This window comes from Hordeum vulgare, chromosome 2H (assembly GCF_904849725.1).
Source record: "Hordeum vulgare subsp. vulgare chromosome 2H, MorexV3_pseudomolecules_assembly, whole genome shotgun sequence".
Taxonomy (NCBI): domain Eukaryota; kingdom Viridiplantae; phylum Streptophyta; class Magnoliopsida; order Poales; family Poaceae; genus Hordeum; species Hordeum vulgare.
In genome coordinates, this window is record NC_058519.1 from 119,683,834 (window position 1) to 119,707,944 (window position 24,111).

Genomic DNA, 24,111 nt, shown 5'->3' on the forward strand with positions numbered 1-24,111 from the left:
ATCCCTCTCAGTACATCTTGTACGCTTTGTGTGTTGATCATCTTGATTTACTCTTTGTCTCACGTTCTTGATCAACCTTGTGTCTCTATGACCATTCTTTGGATAATACCTTGAATACCACCTTGGTCATCATATAAACTCCTTGAACCCAACAGATGGACTTCAAGAAGTGTCTATGGACAAATCCTATAAATATGACTTAAGGCAACCATTAGTCCATAGGGATTGTTATTAATTACCAAAACCACATATGAAGAAATATGCTCTAACAAAAACACTTCACATCTCTTACAGGTTTACCACCCTCTTTTTTCATGTCAGCTCTAGAAGTTCAAAATATAAAGTCACTCTAATCATCCTTGACTAGTGATATGGAAGCAAGACTTCGAAATACATTTCACTTATTCAGTGTCGACGACTGGTCCATCCCTTGCACCTGCACTCCGCCTAGGCGTAGTCAAGACCCAATGGCCGGCCTCGCCTCGAATTCGAATGGACTAAACGGTTTTCTTTACTAATGAATATCCAATGTGGAAACTAGTTCCTCCGTTCGGAATTATTTATCACATAAATAAATATAAATGAATGTATTTAAAATTAAAATATATTTAAATAAATCTATTTTTATGATAAGTATTTTCGGACGAAGGTAATATAAAAAAGGGACTGCTAGGCATCCACCGATGGATTTGTAGTAACCACCCATCACCCTTTTAGCCGTCCAATGCATACGCGTGCACCGTCCGATCACCAACTCGGTCGCCTCCGTCCACCACACAAAATCCTGAAATAACGCTCCAGTTGCGGAAACAAGCATGCTGCTACGTCGTCCGACTGACGGGTTAAAAAATGACTGACGGGTCTTTTGCAACATAGATTATGTTGTAATTTTTTTGCAGCAAAAGAGCATGTTGCGAAAACGTCCGTATATTTTTTTTGCAATAGAATTTGTTATAGAATATTTTCTGCAACAAGGATCATGTTGCAGAAATTTTCAACAAGCGCTAAGTTGCACAAATGCAAGCGAGGTGAGCGTACATAATACAAGCGTTGCATGAGCGAGAGGCGTCTGCCCTCAAGGGGTTTTAGATTTCAGATCCTGTAACATAGGACTTGTTGCGGGACGCAATCTGCAACAAGCGTTAAGTTGCAGAATAAAAAACTACATGAGTCCAAATAGAACACTCGTCGCACGGACGAGACGACGAACGCACGCGTGCGATCCGCCGGATGGAGCACAACGTTTCCCATAAACACACACACACACAAAAATCTACTGTGAGTCGAGACTCGAGAGCAAAATTAAAAGCAAGGTGTCTAGACAAGTGCTTACAACTCTGCTACAGAAATAAGCAAATTAGAGGATGCTTGGATCCAGGGGACTAAAACTAGTCTGACTAAAACTACTCTCTTTAAGAGGCTAAAGTTCCAAGCACCCGTGACTAAAGAGAGGCTAAAACTAGTCTTGAGGCTAAAATCTTTTAGTCAGGGGTACCCCTATTAAAATATGCATTAGTCCTCTCTCTCCTCATTTAACTCCTGAGGCAAGTTCTGGATTGGAGAGTTTAAAGGATAATAAATGCTCATTAACTTGAGAGGGTGCTTGGATACGTTTTAGTCCCATGACTAAAATTAGTAGGACTAAAACTTGCTAGTCTCACCCATGCTTGGATCCAAAATACTAAAGAGACTAAAATCAATTAACGAGCATTTATTATGTTCCCTCTCCCCTAATTCTACCACAATAACAGCCAACTCCTCCCGCCAACTCCTCTCCCGGAACTATCACGCCGGAGATGAGGGGGCGTCAAGCCCCACCCTTCGCCGTCCATGGACTCCGCCGCAACACCAGATGACTCTGTTTGAGACAAGAAATCGAACGGGGCGCCGTCCATGGCCTCTGCCGCAGCACCAGGTGATCTGAGACAATGCTCTCATCTGCTTAATGAAAGAACAAACACAGAAACTGAAGAAAAATCGAGCGACACAGGACTGACCTGGTGCGGGGGCGGAAGGGCGGCGGTAGGCCGAGCCGACGGCGACCAGCAGAGGTGGAGGGGCGGCGGCGTCCTGTGGAGGTGGAGGTGCGGCGGCGTACTGCGAAGGCGGAGGCGCGGCGGCGGCCGAGCCGGCGGCATCCTGCGGAGGTGGAGGCGCGGCCGTAGCCGAGCCAGCGGCGTCCTGCAGAGGGGGAGGCGGCACGACCCGCTGCAGAGGTGGAGGCGTCCTGCAGAGGCGGAGGCAGCACGACCCGCAGAAGGGGAAAGAGCCCTCGAGGCAGGGGAATAGACGAGGAGAGATATTAAATGACAGAGTAAAATGAGGAGAGATTAATTGAGGAGAGAGAGGACTAAAACGAATTTTAGTAGGGGTTCATGTGACTAAAAGATTTTAGTCTCTAGACTAGTTTTAGTCCCACTTTAGTTAGGGGTGATTGGAACTTTAGCCTCTCAAAGAGACTAGTTTTAGTCAGACTAGCTTTAGTCCCATGGATCCAAGCACCCTCTGATTTTAGTCTCTTTAGTATTTGGATCCAAGCATGAATGGGGCTAGCAAGTTTTAGAGGGTGCTCAGATCCAAGAGACTAAAATTAGTCTGACTAAAACTAATTTCTTTAAGGCTAAAGTTCCAAGCACCCCTGACTAAAGAGAGGCTAAAACTAGTCTTGAGACTAAAATCTTTTAGTCAGGGGTACCCCTACTAAAATGTGCATTAGTCCTCTCTCTCCTCATTTAACTCCTCATGCAAGTTCTGGATTGGAGGGTTTGGAGGATAATAAATGCTCATTAACTTGATTTTAGTCTCTTTAGTACTTGGATCCAAACATGGGTGAGGCTAGCAAGTTTTAGTCTCATTACTTTTAGTCATGGGACTAAAACGTATCCAAACACCCTCTTAGTCTCATTACTCTTAGTCATGAGACTAAAACGTATCCCAACACCCTCATGGTTAAACAAAACTCGATTTCTGTTTTCAAACACCTATTTAATCACCTCGCATTGATTGCATTGTATACAAGCCATCCGTAAATCCAAACCAGGAGTCACCATCGACCTCAAGCACCACATGAAAACACACATTTTTTTCTTTTCTCGACAACATCTCAAAGGCAAAAGGGCAAAAATCAAGCCCAGTGGCTGCAGCGGCAGCAGTGGCCATGGACGAGAGGCTCCCGCAGCCGTCGCCGCCGCCGCCGCCACAATTCCAGCTCGGGAACCCCATGTCTGCTCCGGCGTCGCCCTACTCCGCGCTCCACCCTCTCCTCCTCCCCTCCACGAACCCGCACCTCCTCCTCAAGCCCAAGACGCTAACCCTCTCGCTCTCCTCCTCCTCCCTCACCTCCATGACCTCCTCCTCCCCGCCCGCCCCCGCCTCCGACGCATGGGAACTCGTCCACCCAACCGTACCCGTTGCCGCCGCTTCCCCCATCGACGGCGGCCTCGACGACTGCGCCATCTTCCCACCACGCCTCCACGAGGGCCTGGGCCTCGAGGCGGAGGCCGAGGAGGCCGCGACCAAGGAAGAGAAGGAGGAGGAGGAGGAGACTGATGACGAGGAGGAGGAGACTGATGACGAGGAGGAGTGGCTGTGGGGGTGGGGGAGGTGCCGCGCGGCGGCGAGGCGCGCGTGGGCGTCCGGGTCAGGGGCCGTGCTCGTGCACGGAGAGTGCGGATGTCCCGGGGTGAGGCCGGCCGTCTGGTCGGCCGCGGCGGCGGCCGTTGTGGTTGGCGCGCTGTTGTACGTGCGCCGGCGAGACAGGAGGGAGAGGGACCTCCTCGTCATGCTCTCGCAGGAGAAGGATAAGGTTTGTAGATCTCGACAGCCTTTGGTCATGACGTGAATGTCATCTCTGTGTTCGGCAGATCTCCAACTTAAGTTGAATTGATTCATTGTCATCTTAGTATAGTATCATTATTGGTATTACTGACATTCAAACAATTGATAATTTGGGAAGCTGATGATGTATGAATGAACCCTTGAGAAGCTGTTTCTATATTTGTTCTTACAATAGTTGATGTTGGGGATGACTGGGAGATGAACAAATACTGTATTTATTCACTTCCTTTGAGTGTCTTTTGACAATTGGTATGTCTGTCATGGATGATTAGAGGTCTTCGTTTAGGTAGTGTTTTTGCCATGTTTCACATGTTCCAAATGAACTATACATCTCCATCTTAGCCTTTATCTTGTTATAATTGATGTACCTTTCTCATAGCCTTCAGTTTAAACATACTCTACCAACTAACTGTCTGTATTTCTCTCATCTACGGTTGCTACTATCGAGTCTTGTGAATAAGGTTTAGAAATGCATTAGGCAGTTTGGCGCTACTACGCATTTGATCATTTTTCGATGTTTCCCTCATTATATTCTTTTTTTTTTCTTGTTGCAGAGGATAGCGCAACTTCTGCATCAAATTGCTTTACTGAGTGACATCAGAGGTGGTAGCGAAGCAATTAAAATTATGAGAAACTCGTAACCGCTGCTTCACTGTAGATGAGGTTTGGTTGTAATACTGTGTAGCATTTGGTTAGGTAGTTGCAGAATGTTTTCATCAGCAAGTACTGCAGGACCGTGTAGTATAATCGAGTAATTATAGCTCAGTTGCATGATCTTGCATATATCTGATGTTTGTGTAATCAGAGAACTGCAACACATCAGCTCTGGACCCCCCCCCCCCCCCCTCTCTCTTTGTTGTTAAGATTTGTAAATACATGTGTGATAACATATCAGTTATAATTTGTGGAAAAGATGTTCAAATTATGCTGGTCTCAGGTCGTATATATGAATAATTTCTATTTTCATTTATGATCTTGAAGGATCTGCTGAACCTTGAATTTAACTTTAGTACTATGCTGATTTTCTTTGATCTTAACAAGTACAGTTTAAGCGCCCATAAATGAACCTGTCTAGTGATTCATATGACCAGGCCGCTCATTTTCGGAGGGAACGGATTGATACTGGTTATGTACTGGAGAAGAAAATAAAAATAAAGAACAGATATATGCCTCGCTGCTTCTTTTTTTCGTTACCTTATAAACAGCAGCAGCTTCAAATTTGAAAGTTGACACACAGTTTGTAAGGTGTCCATGTACAAAAACAATGGTCGAAGTTAAGCTTAAGACACTTATTTTGGGACGGAGGGAGTATATCTGATGTTTGTGTACTTGGAGATCTGCAAACATCAGCTCTGGTAACCCCCCTTTGTTGTTAAGATTTGCAAATAGATAAGTGATAACATATCAGTTATAAATTTGTTGAAAAAATGTTCAAATTAATGCTGGACTCAGGTCCTACATATGAATAATTTCTATTTTCAATTATGAACCTGATGGATCAGTTGTTCATAAGCAAGAAATGTATAATTCGTTATTACAAAAACCAAGCAAGAAATGGCTTGCTCGAGGAGTCGAATCAGTGGGAAATACTACTATGCACGAACCAATTCACCATTCTCTCAGACTTACCATCATTCAGAAAAGAGCTCAGCTCTTTGTCTCATTAACAAGTGGTACTAACGAATGCTTTGTACAAAAGGTATTCTTGGCAGAGTCTAGAGATCTGTGGAAAATCCACTGGTAGCAGCGCAGCAAGATTCACATCCAGCAGAACCAAGGAATCAACAAACGAGCAAGAGAACACATGTCCGTCTACTTTATACAGAGCGATCTGGCATCCTTTGGGAATGTTTCGACAGCACGGCGATCACACGGGGACTCGTCTTCCTCTGAACCGGGTGAGCAACTGCGAAATTGGAGTAGGAAACAGTAGTAAGAATAATGGGAGTTGAGATCTAGTCATATGGTTCATCAATCTCCATGTAAATAATCTCTCACAAAAATATCTCCATATAAACGAAGTGGTGACGAAATTGGGTTAGACTTGGAAGAAAATTTAGGCACCTCGGCAATAGCAAAGCCACAAAGAACAAGGGTTACATATTATCTTACCGAAGTCACATAAGGGTGTTGGAAAATCCAACCGACGGTGGGGTTCTTTTGCAGGTAAACAGCAGCAGTGGGCCAGAAGCCGCTGTGAAAAAATTCAGTAGCAGTCAGATATAAGATGACCATATAAAATTCAGCAGCATTAGACCCAAAGGCTTCTACCATTTCTTACTGCACACCGAAAACCAGACATAAGATGACCATATAAATGCACAACACAGGATTTACGAACCTGAACAGCGCGGCAAAGCCATACGACTCCGCCATCATTCCAAAGACAGGCCAACCAATGAGGACGAGGAAAAGTCCAATCCCGAAAGCAATCGAACCCTGCACATTCAGGTGAATCTTTGTTAGCTCATAACTGAACCGGAACTGAACAGTTTGTATGTATGACCGAGCTTGCTTTGTTACGTGTATATGACCTTGTGATTCTTAGGCTTGGTGAAGAACTGTACGGTTGACTTCAGCCCAATGGTTAGTGAAACACCAGATACGAAGAGAATCTGACAACATGATATACATGATGGTAATTAGAAAGGAATCGGTTGCAGGCTTGCAGCGAAGTATAAGTAAACCAGGAGGATGATTCTTACATTCCCCATTGCCAAGAACCCCTTGTCAAACAGCATGAGGATCCCAAGAAACGAGAAGAGAACTCCAAACCCAGTCAAGCCCAGCCCAATCTCTGTTGGAAAATATGAAACAACTTGAGCAAGAGTTCAGAGATGCAGTACAAGACAAGTGTCAGTTGGTTAAGTTAGACGCCCCAAAATACAGCCATACTTAGAAACTACTTGTAGTTTGAGCAAGAGCTCAGAGGTGCAGTCCAAGACAAGTGTCACTTGATTAAATTAGACGCTCCAAAATACAGCCATACTTAGAAATTATTTGTAGTTTGAGCAAGAGTTCAGAGGAACAGGTGCATTGTACAAGACGTGAAAGGGAAGTGTCACTTAGACAGCCGATTACAGTCATACTGAGCATTTAGCATCTACTGATTATATCTTCCTGACAACTTGTTCAACAACGAATGACCAAACAGGAAAACACCGAACACCACGAGTGGTTCTTATTCTGAACAGATGCCATGCACCTAAGCCCAAGTTAATTTTGTACACATCTGTTTGACAAACATTAGAAATCACACTGATCTAATCCTACACAGAGGCAATGAGAGAGGAATAGTTTGCCACATTCAAATAGTGGACCAAAAACATTTATGCAACGACATCATGATCATACTAACGGCAAATAATTTACACTAAGCAAACCCTGAGACAAGACATCGCTGAATTTGGGACAGATTCAACACACCAAACCAATACTGTTAACTTGCACAGTGAACCCATCGGACTGTAAAATTAAGCATAGAAGAATTTGTACACCAACTGCTATATTTAGCAGTTAGCAACTATTAGATGGTGCCTCCTGATTATTACTACCTGAAAATGTGTACACCAACCAATGACCAAGCAGTAAAATACCGAATAGCATGAGTGGTTCTTATTCTGAACAGATGTCATACTCATAATCGCTAGTTAATTTTCTACACATCTGTCTGCCAAACATGAAACATTAGAAATCACACACTTCTAATCCTACCCAGAAGCAATGATAGAAGAATAGTTTTGCCACATGTAAACAGTGGACCAAAAGAATTAACGCAACGACATCATACCAACAGCGAATAATTCACACTAATCAAACCCTGAGATAAAACATCGCTGAATTTCGGCGAGATTCTACACACCAAACCAATACTGCTAACTTTGACAGTAAACCCATCGGACTGTAAAATACGGAGCAGAATTCGTAGCAACCAAGGCGCGAATCACCATTGGATCAGTTGTAGCTACAGAAAACAAAACAACCATCTCAATCCCCTACGGCTTTCGACACCAGAGCAGCAGACGGGGCCAAGTGCGAGACGAATAATTTACGAGACTGGCGAGAGAGCAAACACCTCCCAATCTCGCAACGAACGACACACGAATCGCGCTAGAAGGAGAGAGGGAGAAGGAAGGGGGAGGGGGGCGGTTGTGGAGTCACGTACTCTTGCGGTCATTCATGTCGAAGGAAACCATCGCGCCCGCCCGCCGCCACACGCGCGCGAGCAGCGACCGCCTGCAACAGCAACGAAGGACAGAAGAACCATGTCAGAGGATCAAGGCGCTGCAGCATCAGGACTCCACGAAACAATGTACCAAAACCCAAACCCGGCCGGAAACCAGACACGCGCCGCGCCGCAACGGAATCGACCAAATCAACTCGCACGCACACCGAGAAACCTCGGGAAACGCACGCGGAATGGAGGAGAGGGGATCTCGCGCTCCCGCGAGCGAGTGATCAGGGGGTAAGCAGAAGCACGCGCACGCACCTCTGTCGAACGCCCCGAAGAGCGCGGCGCCGGCCGGAGACGGCGAAGTCGAGGGGGGGAGCGGCGAGTGGCGAGAGACGAGAGTCGGTTCGGGGCTTCAGGCCGGGGGTGCGAATGAACGGAACGGTTGTCGCGGAGAAGAAGCCCTTCTCCGTTCTTATTTGCGGGGTCGGACGCGAGCCCGTGCCGTCGGATCGGTCGGCGCGAGCGGCCGAGGGTGCGATCGGACGGCCATGGCCGGTTCAAAACGGCCGTTGGGCTCGTGCGGCGCTGAGCAGAGGAGGGCCCGCGGTGGCTGGGTGCGCGTGGCGGGCTGGACTTGCTTGCCCTTGAAGTAGCACGTCTCTTCGGCTCGAGGGTTTAGGGCGATGAGGCCATCCGGCCAATGGGGATGGTACAAGTGGAATGTCCTAACAAGATTGTTTTTTTACTGAATACCATTACCATCAATGCACTTTATTAAGGCTCAAACGATTAACAATATTTTTGAAAATAAAAGTAAACTAGGGGATCTTCATCCCAAAACATTTTAGTGCATCTTTTATCTGCAAGAATTGCGAAACACAACAATATATTTTTAAGAACATAGTGAGATGTCACCTTAATTACTACTCGTACTACAAGATTGTAAACGTGCTTGGTTGTGTTGTGCATAGGAAATACATAAGATTCTTTCAAAGAGGTTTGGAGTGGATGAAAAGTTTTCTATGAATCCTAAGGACAATTTCCTATAATTTGCAATCCTACAAATCAAACAACCCGCATAGGAAATATTTCATTTGAGAGTCCTTTGAATAAAAAAGAAACCCTTAGAATTCGAATGATAGGAGAATCCAGCTAAATTGTGCACCACTCTATTTCTATCCCAAGGGCAATAAATAAAAAGGACTAAAGCGGTTCTAGCCGCTTTCTAAAACCTTTCGGCTAAGATAGTCGTATAGGAAGTCCAAATCTCAGTCGATCCACCACATGCTTGAATAGCTTCCAATGTGCCCGACTCCATTGTAACATTTTTTGGATCCCAATTTCTCAATAAGCTCCACATATCTCTAGATAGCTATTGTTGGTTGCAAGATTCAACAAGTTTGAAGATAAACGGGATGCTCCCGCCTTCGCTTCTCTATGGTACTTTATATGATTGTTGACACATCACCAAAACCATTAGGAAATTACTCATACGTCTCTAATGTATCTACTTTTTCAAACACTTTTGTTCTGGTTTTGACCTTTAATTTACATGATTTGAATGAAACTAACCCGGACTAATGTTGTTTTCAGCAGAACTACCTTGATGTTATTTTTCTGCAAAAATAAAAGTTTTTCAAATTGGACAAAACTTTTTATGCATTATTTATGGCATTTATAAGGAATTATGGAGCGAAGACTTGTCAAAGGAGGTGTGCCAAGGGGGCACAAGCCAATAGGGCGCCCGCTAGGTCGCACCCTGATGGCTTGTGGGGCCCACGTGGCTCCTCTGGCCCTAATTCCAGTCGTAAAAAATCACATCTTCGAAGAAGAAAATCCAGAGAGAAGTTTTCATTGCGTTTCACGAGACGAAGCCGCCGCCACCTCCTGTTCTTCCTCCAAAGGGCTGATTTGTAGTTTGTTTGGGGCTCTCGAGAGGGGGATTCATCGTCATCGTCATCACCAACCCTTCTTCATCAGTACCGTCATGATGCTCACCACTGGGAGTGAGTAATTCCTTTGTAGGCTTGTTAGACGATGGTGGGATTGGATGAGATAGATCATGTAATCGAGTTAAGTTTGGTTGGGCTTGATCCCTGGTATCCACTATGTTGTGAGATTGATGTCACTATGACTTTGTTATGCTTAATGCTTGTCACTAGGGCCTCAGTGCCATGATTTTAGATCTGAACCTATTATGTTTTCATGAATATGAGAGTGATTTGGATCATATCTTGCAAGTTGTAGTTACCTATTATGTGTCTTGATCCGCATACCCCAAGATGACAATAATTGGGATTCTTTCCGATGACTGTTGTAGTTTGAGGAGTTAATGTATTCATCATGTGTTAATGCTTTGTTCTGGTTCTCTGTTAAAAGGAGGCCTTAATATCCCTTAGTTTCCAATAGGACCCCGTTGCCAGGGGAGGGTAGGACAAAAGATGTCATGCAAGTTCTTATCGCAAGCATGTATGACTATATACGGAATACATGCCTACATTATATTGATGAATTGGAACTAGTTCCGTGTTGCCCTAGTGTGTAACTGTTACATGATCAATGTCATCTAGATCATTATCCATCACCGATCCACGTGCCTATGCTTTACATATACTGAATCTTGCTAAGTTACTACTGTTGCTGCTGCTGTCACACCTGCTACTTAACTGTTACCGTTACTACTGTTACCAAAGTTGCTGCTATTATTGTTACTGTTACTACTATATTTTGTTGTGCTACTAAATCCTTGGTGCAGAGTGGTATCCCAGGTGCGATTGAATTGACAACTCAATTTTTACATCCAATAGATATTCTTTGGCTCCCCTTGTATCGAATAAATAAATTAGTGTGAAATACTACCCGTGAAGACTCTCGCGATCCCCTATACTTGTAGGTTATCAAGAACTTTTTCTAGTGCCGTTGCTGGGGAGTATAGCTTTATTTATTGTGTTGACTTGAGGATATCCAATTGCCACTATGAAGAATTTGAAAGATAATCGAACTAACATCATCCCCTCTCGCATGAGAGGAGGTAAGGAACTGTCATCTAACTCTGCTTTTGATTCACCTACTATTTTGAACCAACTTGTTACACCACCACCTGTTGATCGTCCTGATATGTCACATGAACTTGATGATGTTACTTCTGAAATTAATTATGATACTATTGCTACACGTGCTGAAACAGAAATTGTGCCATGATACTTGTGATCTGCATTGGGATTCGTGTGAAGAGGAACGGGTTATCGCAACACAATGTGGGTAAGTATTTCCCTCATTTATGAAACCAAGGTTTATAGAACTAATAGGAATATCAACCACAACTATCTTCAGCGGCTGCACACAAAAGAACAAGCAACTTGCACCCAACGCGGGCAAGAGGCTTGTCAATTCTCTTGTCTTGTTATTTGCAAGCAAGTGAGGTGTGTAGATAATTGTAGATAGCTAGATAAAATAAAAACAAGTAAATGGCAGCAAGGTAATGAAGGTTTTATTAATATGTTGTGAATAGACCTGGGGGTCATAGCTTTCCCTAATGGCATCTCTCATGAAAAATAGCATACGGTGGGTAAACAAATTACTGTTGTGCAATTGACAGAAAAGTGGATAGTTATGTGATACGTGTGCAATGTATCTATATTTTTTTATTGTTCCATGCTGATATATTATAATTCTAGAATACTTTTGGGGTAGTTATTTACCATTTTATATTATTTTTGAGCACTAACCTATTACCCCAGTGCCTAGTGTTAGTTGTTGTTTTGTGAGTGTTTTTTACTTTGCGGGTTTTACATACCAAACGTGGTCCAATTGCCCTGAAACTTTTTGTGATTTTTCTGAAGCAAAAGAAGACCAACGAGCATTAGAATAAGGCTGGATGCCACACAAGGTGACCACAAGCTAACATGGCGCTATCTCGGGGGGGGGGGGCTCATTGCTTGTGCCTCCCTCGTGGCCATCCCGACTCGATTCTTTCTCTAATAAATTCTCATCTACCCTAAAAACACTAGAGGGAGTCTCGGCACACTTTTTATGCTCCCGCAAGTCTCTGTTCCGATGGGATGCCATCTGGAGCTTCGTTTCGGCACCGTGTCGGAGGGGGGATCGATCACGGAGGGACTCTTAATCAACCTTGTTGCCCTCACGATGACGTGTGATTAGTTCAACACAGACCTACAGGTCCATAGTCACTACCTATATGGCTTATCTCTCTCTCTCTCTCTCTTTGATCTTCAATACAATGATCATCACATCTTTGCTTTGATCCATATGATGTAATTCCTTTTATGTAGTACATTTGTTGGGATCCGACGAATTGTGCGTTTATGTTCAGATTATTCATGATAAATATTTGAGTCACCTCTGAATACTTGTATGATTCTGATGTCCATGATTATGATAGCTTCGTATTTCTCTCCGGTCTATTTAAATAGTTTGGCCAACTAGATCGATATTTCTTCGGTGAGAGAGGTGCATTGTGGTAGGTTCAACCTGGCGAATTTCTATATCCGAGTAACACCAGGGGACAATATGCGTCTTTGTGTTGCTTCTACTAAGGATAAAACGATGGGGTTTATTCATATTGCTTGAGTTTACTTTGTCTACATCATGTCATCGTTCTCCATGCATTACTCTGTTTTACTTAATACTCTAGATTCATGCTGGACAGCAGTCGATGAGTGGAGTAATAGCAATATGTGCACGCAAGAGTCGGCCTATTTGTTTATGGACGTGATGCCTATATACGCATGATCATTGCTGTGAATATCACATAACTATCCTCTCTTCTATCAGTTGCCCAACAGTAATTTGTTTACCCACCGTGTGCTATTTCTCCATGAGAGATGCCATTAGGGAAAGATATGCCCCCCCGGGTCTACTCACGACATATTGATAAAACCTTCATTACCTTGCTTCAATTTACTTGTTTTTATTTTATCTTGCTATCTACAATTATCTAGGCATCTCACTTTCTTGCTAATAACAAGACAAGAGGATTGAAGACCCTGCCCGTGTTGGGTGCAAGTTATTTGTTCTTTTGTGTGCAACCGCTGAAACGGTTGTGGTTGATATTCCAATTGGTTTGATAAACCTTGGTTTCATAACTGACGGGAATACTTACTCACTTTGTGCTTTCATAACCTGTTCCTCTTCACGGAAAACCCAACGCACATCACAAGTATCAGGAAGTATTTCTGGCACCGTTGCCAGAAAATATCATCACCAACTACCAAGTAACTCCACAAAAAATTCCATTCATTTGTTCCTCTTTTTGTTTGCTAGTATATTTAGTTTGTCTCATAATAAGTTAAAATACAAAAATATTTATCTTTGCTTGCTTAGCTTGTCACTATATTGCATCTTCGCTCTCTAGTTTGCTTGTATTGCTTGTTACTTTGCTTGCTTGGTCACCATTGATGGGGTTATACTTAAGGGGTAGGCCTACGGACCCGTTTCCATAGGACCCACCTAAGTACCTGTAAGGACACTAGTGTCCTACAAGTCATCGTGATGATCTCAACCTCACTCGGTCTTCATGCTCTCGCTCGGTGATGTGAGGTCACTCGGTGTGCTTTGCAGCAATCGGACGCTTCCCAACATTCGGTCCACAACAAGGCAGGGACATTGAAGGGTCTATTACGGCCGAGGACTTAGACACCTGTGTGAAGGCCCATGAAGAACCGCGTTACGTGTAACGCGACAATTAAAGCCATCGTTTCTAGTAACTCCTTAGTTATTAGCATTTATTGCCTTGTAATGTTGCTCGACCGGTCATGGCAGCCACTATATAAGTCACCCCCGGGCACCGGCTCAAGGTTCAACACTTGTAATCTTTTACACCCCCATAAGCAAATGCCAGCCTCGCAGCTTGAGACGTAGGGCTATTACCATTTCCGAGTGGGGCCTGAACTCGTAAATCCGAGTGCATCCACTGTGCCTAGCTAAGCTTCGCCCCTCAGTTTGTACCCCTGGTACTATTGTCAGGATCATTCCCACGACAGTTGGCGCCCACCATGGGGCTGCGCTTATAGCGAATTCAGCGCAGTTGGAGATTTTCCACACTTCCTCCATCATGATTATAATCGACGGAAAGATCCCCTCCGGTTCCCACAACTTCGTCGTCGACGATTCGGCATGGCTGCAGGATGCGCCACTGGACACCGATGCCCTCCCCAGACGAGGTTCGTCACACTTCAGCACGGTAGCGCATGGAGTCCTGATCCGGCATCACCACGACCCGCTGCCGTTCGCCGCAAGCACTCTGGACGCTTGCGGAAGCAGTGATGGATCAAGCATGCTATGGCCAACCAGGCCATCTCCGGACAGGTGGCCATGCTCAATTCTGATGAGCCCACCGCTAGCCTCTTCCCTTCGTCGAGCGAGGAGTCATTCGGCAACTCCGACTATGAGAGCAGCGGGGCAGCAACCGAGATTCTCATGGCCGACACCAATTCTGCTATCCCAAAAGCTCTTTCTGGATAGGAATTATGACAATTAGGGCAATTTGCATATCCCAAAAATTCTAAAAAATTATGACAATTAGGGCATATCAATCAGCAGCAAAAAGAATCAACTCAAAAGCTCTTTCTGGATAGGAATTAAAAATAATTTCGTGAGCACAAAGTTTCTATCTTTTTTAGCATGATTAAACAACTATCACCAAAACTAATCATAAAGGTTCTACTTGGCACAAACACTAATTAAAACATAAAAAACACAATCATAATAGAATCATGATGGTGTGGACTCAACAAAACAGAAAGTGAAAAGCAAAAATAAATTTATTCATTGGGTTGCCTCCCAACAAGCGCTATCGTTTAACTCCCCTAGCTAGGATTAACAATTTCAGTGATGCTCACATAAAAAGTAGTAGTTGAGATATGCAAAAGAGCATCATGAATGGCAAAAAACACGTTTAAGTCTAACCCACTTCCTATGCATAAGGATTTTGTGAGCAAACAATTTATGGGAACAAGAATTAACTAGCATAGGAAGGCAAAACAAGCATAACTTCAAAACGTTGAACACATAGAGAGGAAGCTTGATATTATTGCAATATGTAAAAGCACTCTCACATAGTAATTTTCAGTAACATCATGAAGGAATCTTATTGTATAACTATCACACAAAGAATTAGTTTCATGATCAATTATAGCATAAGTGTCATCACCAAAACATGGGAAACAAAAAATATCATCTTCATCAAGCATAGCATCCCTAAGCTTGTGGTTTTGCATATCATTAGCATCATAGATATTCAGAGAATTCATACTAACAACATGGCAATCATGTTTTTCATTCAAGCAGATATCATGATCCACTTTATAATTTTCTTCTTTCAACACTTCATCAAAATTTTCAGATTCATGATTTTCAAACAAAACTCCATAGAGATAGTCAAGTGCACTCAACTCACTAGAAAATTGTTCATCATAATTTGGTCTTTTGAAAAGATTAGCAAGTAGATGAGGATCCATATCAATAGAGCAAGCGAAGATGCAAGCAAATAGAAGGCACATGGCAACACAAGCAAACATAGCAACAAAAAGGCGAATGGAAGAAGAGCGAATAAAAAGGAAAATCTTTTTGGTATTTTCAGAAAATCGTTTTAGAAGTGGGAGAGTGGAAAACGAGAGGCAAATGGCAAATAATGTAAATGCAAGAGATGAGTTTGCGATAGGTACTTGGTAGATATGATTCACTTGAATACTCCCCGGCAACGGCGCCAGAAATTCTTCTTGCTACTTCTTGAGCTTGCGTTGGTTTTTCCCTTGAAGAGGAAAGGGTGATGCAGCAAAGTAGAGATAAGTATTTCCCTCAGTTTGAGAACCAAGGTATCAATCCAGTAGGAGTATCAAGATGAGGCACCAATGAACCTGCGCAAAAACAAACAAACTTGCACCCAACGCGATAAAGGGGTTGTCAATCCCTTCACGATTACTTGCAAGGTGAGATCTGATAGTGATAAACGGTAAATATAAATAAAAGTGAAGCAAGGTATTTTTGGTATTTTTGTATGTAGATCTGAATATATAATGTTTAAAATAGACCCGGGGGCCATAGTGTTCACTAGAGGCTTCTCTCATGATAGCAAGTATTACGGTGGGTGAACGAATTACTGTCGAGCAATTGATAGAATCACGCAAAGTCATGATGATATCTAAGGAAATGATCATACATATAGGCATCACGTCCGAGACAAGTAGACCAATACTTTCTGCATCTACTACTATTACTCCACACATCGACCGCTATCCAGCATGCATCTAGTGTATTTAAGTTCATAACAAACAGAGTAACGCCTTAAGCAAGATGACATGATGTAGAGGGATAAATTCATGCAATATGATATAAACCCCATCTTTTTATCCTTGATGGCAACAACACGATGCGTGCCTCGCTACCCCTTCTGTCACTAGGTGAGGACACCGCACGGTATGAACCCAAAACCAAGCACTTCTCCCATTGCAAGAATTATAGATCAAGTTGGCCAAACGAAACCCATAACTCGAAGAGAATTACAAGGATACGAAATCATGCATATAAGAAATCAGAGGAGACTCAAATAATATTCATAGATAATCTGGTCATAAATCCACAATTCATCCGATCTCGACAAACACACCGCAAAAGAAAGTTACATCGGATAGATCTCCATGAAGATCATGGAGAACTTTGTATTGAAGATCCAAGAGAGAGAAGAAGCCATCTAGCTACTAGCTATGGACCCGAAGGTCTATGGTGAACTACTCACGCATCATTGGAGAGGCAATGTTGTTGATGAAGAAGCCCTCCGTGTCCGAATCCCCCTCCGACAGGGCACCAGAACGGTCCCCAGATGGGATCTTGCGGAGACAGAAGCTTGCGGTGGCGGAAAAGTATTTTCGTGGCTCTCCCTGTTGGTTTCGGGATTTTTGGGAATTTATAGGCGAAAGAGGTAGGTCAAAGGAGGCAAGGGGGGGGCGCACGAGCCTGCTAGGCGCGCCCCCCCAAGGGCGCGCCTAGGGAGCTCGTGACCTCCCACGAGACGCCCTGCCTTGGTTCTCAAGTCTTTTGGGTATCTTCTGTTATGGAAAAAATCACCCCGCAAGTTTTATTCCGTTTGGACTCCGTTTAATATTCTTTTCTGAAAAAGGTCAAAAACACGGAAAAAACAGAAACTGGCACTAGGCACCGAGTTAATAGGTTAGTCCCAAAAATGATATAAAATGGCATATAAATGCATATAAGACATCCCAAGTTGATAATATAGTAGCATGGAACAATAAAAAATTATAGATACGTTGGAGACGTATCAAGCATCCCCAAGCTTAACTTCTGCTCGTCCTCGAGTAGGGAAGTGATAAAGACCAAAAATTTGATGTGGAATGCTACCTAACATATGTGTTCTCTGTAACTTCTTTATTGTGGCATGAATGTTCAGATCCATAAGATTCAAAACAATAGTTTAATACTGACATGAAAACAATAATACTTCAAGCATACGAGCAAAGTAATCATGAACTTTTGAAATAACAAGGCCAAAGAAAGTTATCCCTACAAAATCATATAGTGTGGCTATGCTCCATCATCCCCACACAACGAATTTAAATCATGCACAACCCCGGTATTGGCCAAGTAATTGTTTTCGCACTCTTACTTTCTCAAACTTTTTCAACTCTCACGCAATACATGAGTGTGAGCCATGGATATAGCACTATAGGTGGAATAGGGTGTGGTGGAGGTTGTGAGGCAAAAAAGGAGGAGATGGTTACATTGACTCGGCGTATCAATGGGCTATGGAGATGCCCATCAATAGATATCAATTTGAATGAGTAGGGATTGCCATGCAATGGATGCACTAGAGCTAAAAGTGTATGAAAGCTCGAAAAGAAAACTAGTGGGTGTGCACCCAACTTGCTTGCTCACGAAGACCTAGGGCAATTTTGAGGAAGCCCATCATTGGAATATACAAGCCAAGTTATATAATGAAAATTCCCACTAGTATATGAAAGTGACAAAATAAGAGACTCTTTATCATGAAGAACACGATGCTAGTTTGAAGCACAAGTGTGGAAAAAGATAGTAGCATTGTCCCTTCTCTCTTTTTCTCTCATCATTTTTTTGGTTTGGGCTCTTTGGCCTCTTTTTTTTCATTTCATTTTTCTCTCTCTTTTTTTGGTGGGCATCTTTGGCCTTTTTTTTTATTTCCTCACATGGGACAATGCTCTAATAACGATGATCATCACACTTTTATTTACTTACAACTTCAATACTTAGAACAATAATGACTCTATATGAAATGCCTCCGGCAGTGTACCGGGATGTGGAACGATCTAGCTTAGCGTATGACATTGAAACATCTCGCTAGCTATCTTACGATCATGGAATGGCAAAATGAAAATGACGACACATGTCATGAGACGGAACAATGGAAGTTGCATGGAAATATATCTCGGAATGGCTATGAAAATGCCATAATAGGTAGGTATGGTGGCTGTTTTGAGGAAGGTATATGGTGGGTTTGTGTACCGGCGAAAGTTGCGCGGCACTAGAGAGGCTAGCAACGATGGAAGGTGAGAGTGCATCTATACCATGGACTCACATTAGTCATGAATAACTCATATACTTATTGTGAAAGTTTTATTAGTAATCAAAACAAAGTGCTAAACACATACTCCTAGGGGAAGGGTTGGTAGGTGTTAACCATCGCGCGATCACGACCACCACACAAATGATGACAATCAATAAATCAATTATGCTCCGAATTCCTAACATAGCGGTTCACCATACGTGCATGCTACGGGAATCACTAACCTCAACGCAAGTATTTCTAGATTCACAACACCCTACTAACATAACTCTAATATTACCATATGCATATCTCAAAACTAATTGTGAGGAATCAAACTTCTCTTACTAATCAATGCACTTGAATATGAAAGTTTTTATTATATCCTCTTTGGATGCCTATCATATTTAGGACTAATTTCATAGCACATGCCAATTACCAAGTTACTTAGAGAGAGCACTCTTAAAATGATATAAGTGAAGATCGAGAGTTTTTATTTCTACAAAATATGACACTGCCGTGCTCTAAAAAGATTTAAGTGAAGCACTAGAGAAAAATTATCTAGCTCAAAAGATATAAGTGAAGCTCATGGGAGCTAAATTACCTAGATCAAAATATATAAGTGAAGCTCATGGGAGCTAAATTGCCTAGCTCAAAAGATATAAGTGAAGCTCATTGAGTATTCTAAAAAATTCACGATGAGTGCATGTCCCTCTCAAAAAGGTGTGCAGCAAGGATGATTGTGATAAAAAAAAAGCAAAGACTCCTATAATACACGACGCTCCAAGAAAAACACATATCATGTGGTAAATAAAAATATAGCTCCAAGTAACCTTACCGATGGATTGAAGACGAAAGAGGGGATGCCTTCCCGGGGCATCCCCAAGCTTAGGCTTTTTGGTGTACTTGAATTTGGCTTGGGATGTCTTGGGCATCCCCAAGCTTAGGATCTTTCCACTCTCTATTCCATTGTCCATAAGAACATCACCCAAAACTTGAAAACTTCACAACACAAAACTTAAACATAAACTCGTGATATCATTAGCATAGGAAAACAAACCACCAACTTTTTAGGTGCTGTAGTAAACTTAATTTCCATTTAGATTGATGTTATATTACTGTATTATCACTTCTCCATGGCTCGTACCCCCCGATAGTAACCATTGTTTCAACAAAATAAGTAATCAACACAACAAAAACAGAATCTGTCAAAAATAGAACAGTCTCTGGCAATATGTATATTTCGTATACCTTTGCTATCTCTGCTATCCCAAAAATTCTGAACAATTATGACAATTAGGTAAATTTGCATATCAATCAGGAGCAAAAAGAATCAACTCAAAAGCTCTTTTGGATAGGAATTAAAAATAATTTCGTGAGCACAAAGTTTCTGTCTTTTTCAGCATGATTAAACAACTATCACCAAAACCAATCATAAAGGTTCTACTTGGCAAAAACACTAATTAAATAATAAAAAACACAATAATAACAGAATCATGATGGTGTGGACTCAACAAAACAGAAAGTGAAAAGCAAAAATAAATTTATTCATTGGGTTGCCTCCCAACAAGCGCTATCGTTTAATGCCCCTAGCTAGGCTTAACGATTTCAATGATGCTCACATAAAAGGTAATAGTTGAGATATGCAAAAGAGCATCATGAATGGCAAAAAACACGTTTAAGTCTAACCCACTTCCTATGCATAGGGATTTTGTGAGCAAACAATTTATGAGAACAAGAATTAACTAGCATAGGAAGGCAAAACAAGCATAACTTCAAAACGTTGAACACATAGAGAGGAAGCTTGATATTATTGCAATATGTAAAAGCATATGTTCCTCTCTCATAGTTATTTTCAGTAACATCATGAAGGAATCTTACAATATAACTATCACACAAGGCATTCTTTTCATGATCAATTATAGCATAAGGGTCATCACCAAAACTTGGGAAACAAAAAAATATCATCTTCATCAAGCATAGCATCCCAAGCTTGTGGTTTTGCATATCATTAGCATCATAGATATTCAGAGAATTCATACTAACAACATGGAAATCATGTTTTCAAGCATATATCATGATCCACTTTACAATTTTCTTCTTTCAACACTTCATCAAAATTTTCAACTTCATGATTTTCAAACAGAACTCCATAGAGATAGTCAAGTGCACTCAACTCACTAGCAAATTGTTCATCATAATTTGGTCTTTTGAAAAGATTAGCAAGTGGATGAGGATCCATATCAATAGAGCAAGCGAAGATGCAAGCAAATAGAAGGCACATGGCAACACAAGCAAACATAGTAACAAAAAGGCGAACGGAAGAAGAGCGAATGAAAAGGAAAATATTTTTGGTATTTTCGGAAAATCGTTTTAGAAGTGGGGGAGTGGAACACGAGAGGCAAATGGCAAATAATGTACATGCAAGAGATGAGTTTGCGATAGGTACTTGGTAGATATGTTTCACTTGAATACTCCCCAACAACGGCGCCAGAAATTCTTCTTGCTACTTCTTGAGCTTGTGTTGGTTTTTCCCTTGAAGAGGAAAGGGTGATGCAACAAAGTAGAGATAAGTATTTCTCTGAATTTGAGAACCAAGGTATTAATCCAGTAGGAGTATCAAGATGAGGCACCAATGAACCTGCGGAAAAACAAACAAACTTGCACCCAACGTGATAAAGGGGTTGTCAATCCCTTCACGATTACTTGCAAGGTGAGATCTGTTAGTGATAAGAGGTAAATATAAATAAAAGTGCAGCAAGGTATTTTTGGTATTTTTGTATGTAGATCTGAATATATAATGTGTAAAATAGACCCGGGGGCCATTGTGTTCACTAGAGGCTTCTCTCATGATAGCAAGTATTACGGTGGGTGAACGAATTACTATCGAGCAATTGATAGAATCGCGCAAAGTCATGATGATATCTAAGGCAATGATCATACATATAGGCATCACGACCGAGACAAGTAGACCGATACTTTCTGCATCTACTACTATTACTCCACACATCGACCGCTATCCAACATGCATCTAGTGTATTTAAGTTCATAACAAACAGAGTAATGCCTCAAGCAAGATGACATGATGTAGAGGGATAAATTCACGCAATATGATATAAACCCCATCTTTTTACCCTTGATGGCAACAACACGATGCGTGCCTCGCTACCCCTTCTGTCACTAGGTGAGGACACCGCACGGTATGAACCCAAAACCAAACACTTCTCCCATTGCAAGAATTATAGATCAAGTTGGCCAAACGAAACCCATAACTCGAAGAGAATTACAAGGATACGAAATCATGCATATAAGAAATAAAAGGAGACTCAAATAATATTCATAGATAATCTGATCATAAATCCACAATTCATCGGATCTCGACAAACACACCGCAAAAGAAAGTTACATCAGATAGATCTCCATGAAGATCATGGAGAACTTTGTATTGAAGATCCAGGAGAGAGAAGAAGCCATCTAGCTACTAGCTATGGACCCGAAGGTCTGTGGTGAACTACTCACGCATCATCGGAGAGGCAATGGTGTTGATGAAGAAGCCCTCCGTGTCCGAATCCCCCTCCGGCAGGGCACCAGAATGGTCCCCAGATGGGATCTCGTGGAGACAGAAGCTTGCGTCGGCGGAAAAGTATTTTCGTGGCTCTCCGTGTTGGTTTCGGGATTTTTGGGAATTTATAGGCGAAAGAGGTAGGGCAAAGGAGGCAAGGGGGGCCCACGAGCCTGCTATGCGCGCCCCCCTAGGGCGCGCCTAGGGGGCTCGTGACCTCCCACGATACTTCGTGCCTTGGTTCTCAAGTCTTCTGGGTATCTTCTGTTATGAAAAAAAATCATCCCGCAGGTTTTATTCCGTTTGGACTCCGTTTAATATTCTTTTTTGAAAAAGGTCAAAAACACGGAAAAAACAGAAACTGGCACTAGGAACTGAGTTAATAGGTTAGTCCCAAAAATTATATAAAATGGCTTATAAATGCATATAAGACATCCCAAGTTGATAATATAATAGCATGGAACAATCAAAAATTATATATACGTTGAAGACGTATCAAGCCCCAATCGGTGATTGGGTCACGAGGGCGGTGACTACCGGGCCCCCGAGTTCAACGCTCGATCCATCATCACGCAGTAGGTGCTCGATCGATCGCGAGCAGGTCGGGGAGTGTCCGATCTCGAGTGCTTCAGCCGACACATTCGAGAGGCCTAAATCCCCTCGAACTATAGGTTTGCCACGGGGATCAGCAAATTCAATGGCGAGTCAAAGCCAGAGATCTGGTTGGAAGATTACCGAGTGGATGTCTAGATCGGCGGCATAAACTATTACATTGTGATGAAGCATCGCTCATGTTGGAGGGGTCCGTGAGGGCATGGCTCAACCAGCTACCCTCCAGCAGCATCCACAGTTGGGGCGACCTCACCCAAGTATTCATCAAGACATTCGAGGGCACGTACAAACGCGCAGGCGGACTGACGGAGCTGCAACACTGCGTCTAGAAGCCCAACGAGACTCCCCGAGAGTACATTCAGCGATGGACTATGCTGCCTGCTACGACGATAGAGATCTTCTAACGTCTCTTGAGCTTGCGTTGGTTTTTCCCTTGAAGAGGAAAGGGCGATGCAGCACAGGAGCAGTAAGTATTTCCCTCATTTTGAGAACCAAGGTATCAATCCAGTAGGAGAATCTCGTCAAGTCCAGAGTACCTGCATAAACACAAAAGAGCTTGCACCCAACGCTATAAAGGGGTTGTCAATCCCTTCAAGATTGTTTGCAAAGTGAGATCTGAAGGCGGAAAGTGCAACGAAGAAAAAGTGTAAGGCTGAAAATATAATGTGGAGTAGACCCGGGGGCCATAGTGTTCACTAGAGGCTTCTCTCAAAATAGCAAGTATTACGGTGGGTGAACAAATTACTGTCGAGCAATTGATAGAACCGCGCAAAGTCATGACGATATCTAAGGCAATGATCATACATATAGGCATCACGTCCGAGACAAGTAGACCGATACTTTCTGCATCTACTACTATTACTCCACACATCAACCGCTATCCAGCATGCATCTAGTGTATTGAGTTCATGACGAACAGAGTAACGCCTTAAGCAAGATGACATGATGTAGAGGGATAATCTCAAACCAATTGAAAACCCCATCTTTTTACCCTTGATGGCAACAACACGATACGTGCCTCGCTACCCCTTGTGTCACTGGGTGAGGTCACCGCACGGTATGAACCCAAAACCAAGCACTTCTCCCATTGCAAGAATCATAGATCTAGTTGGCCAAACAAAACCCACAACTCGAAGAGAATTACAAGGATATGAAATCATGCATACGAGAGATCAGAAGAAACTCAAATAAGATTCATAGATAATCTTATCATAAATCCACAATTCATCGGATCTCGACAAACACACCGCAAAAGAAGATCACATCGGATAGATCTCCTTGAAGATCATGGAGAACTTTGTATTGAAGATCCAAGAGAGAGAAGAAGCCATCTAGCTACTAGGTATGGCCCGTAGGTCCATGTGAACTACTCAC

General features: G+C 42.6%; 2 protein-coding genes across 2 annotated transcripts; one reads left to right on the forward strand and one right to left on the reverse strand.

The window, feature by feature from the left end:
- The first annotated feature begins 3,062 nt into the window (after positions 1-3,062).
- On the forward strand, positions 3,063-4,762 carry LOC123425460 (zinc finger and BTB domain-containing protein 4-like). The gene is made up of 2 exons (XM_045109165.1): positions 3,063-3,805; positions 4,392-4,762. The coding sequence occupies exons 1-2, from the start codon at positions 3,158-3,160 to the stop codon at positions 4,476-4,478; spliced, it is 735 nt and encodes a 244-aa protein (XP_044965100.1). The 5' UTR covers positions 3,063-3,157; the 3' UTR covers positions 4,479-4,762.
- A 531-nt stretch (positions 4,763-5,293) lies between these two features.
- LOC123425461 (vesicle transport protein GOT1-like) lies at positions 5,294-8,452 on the reverse strand. Its single transcript, XM_045109166.1, has 7 exons — positions 8,327-8,452; positions 8,003-8,073; positions 6,543-6,634; positions 6,372-6,452; positions 6,179-6,276; positions 5,950-6,031; positions 5,294-5,743 (listed from the first exon to the last, which is right to left on the reverse strand). Exons 2-7 carry the CDS (start codon positions 8,031-8,033, stop codon positions 5,705-5,707), a joined length of 423 nt encoding a protein of 140 aa, XP_044965101.1. The 5' UTR covers positions 8,034-8,073; positions 8,327-8,452; the 3' UTR covers positions 5,294-5,704.
- Between the last annotated feature and the right edge of the window lie 15,659 nt (positions 8,453-24,111).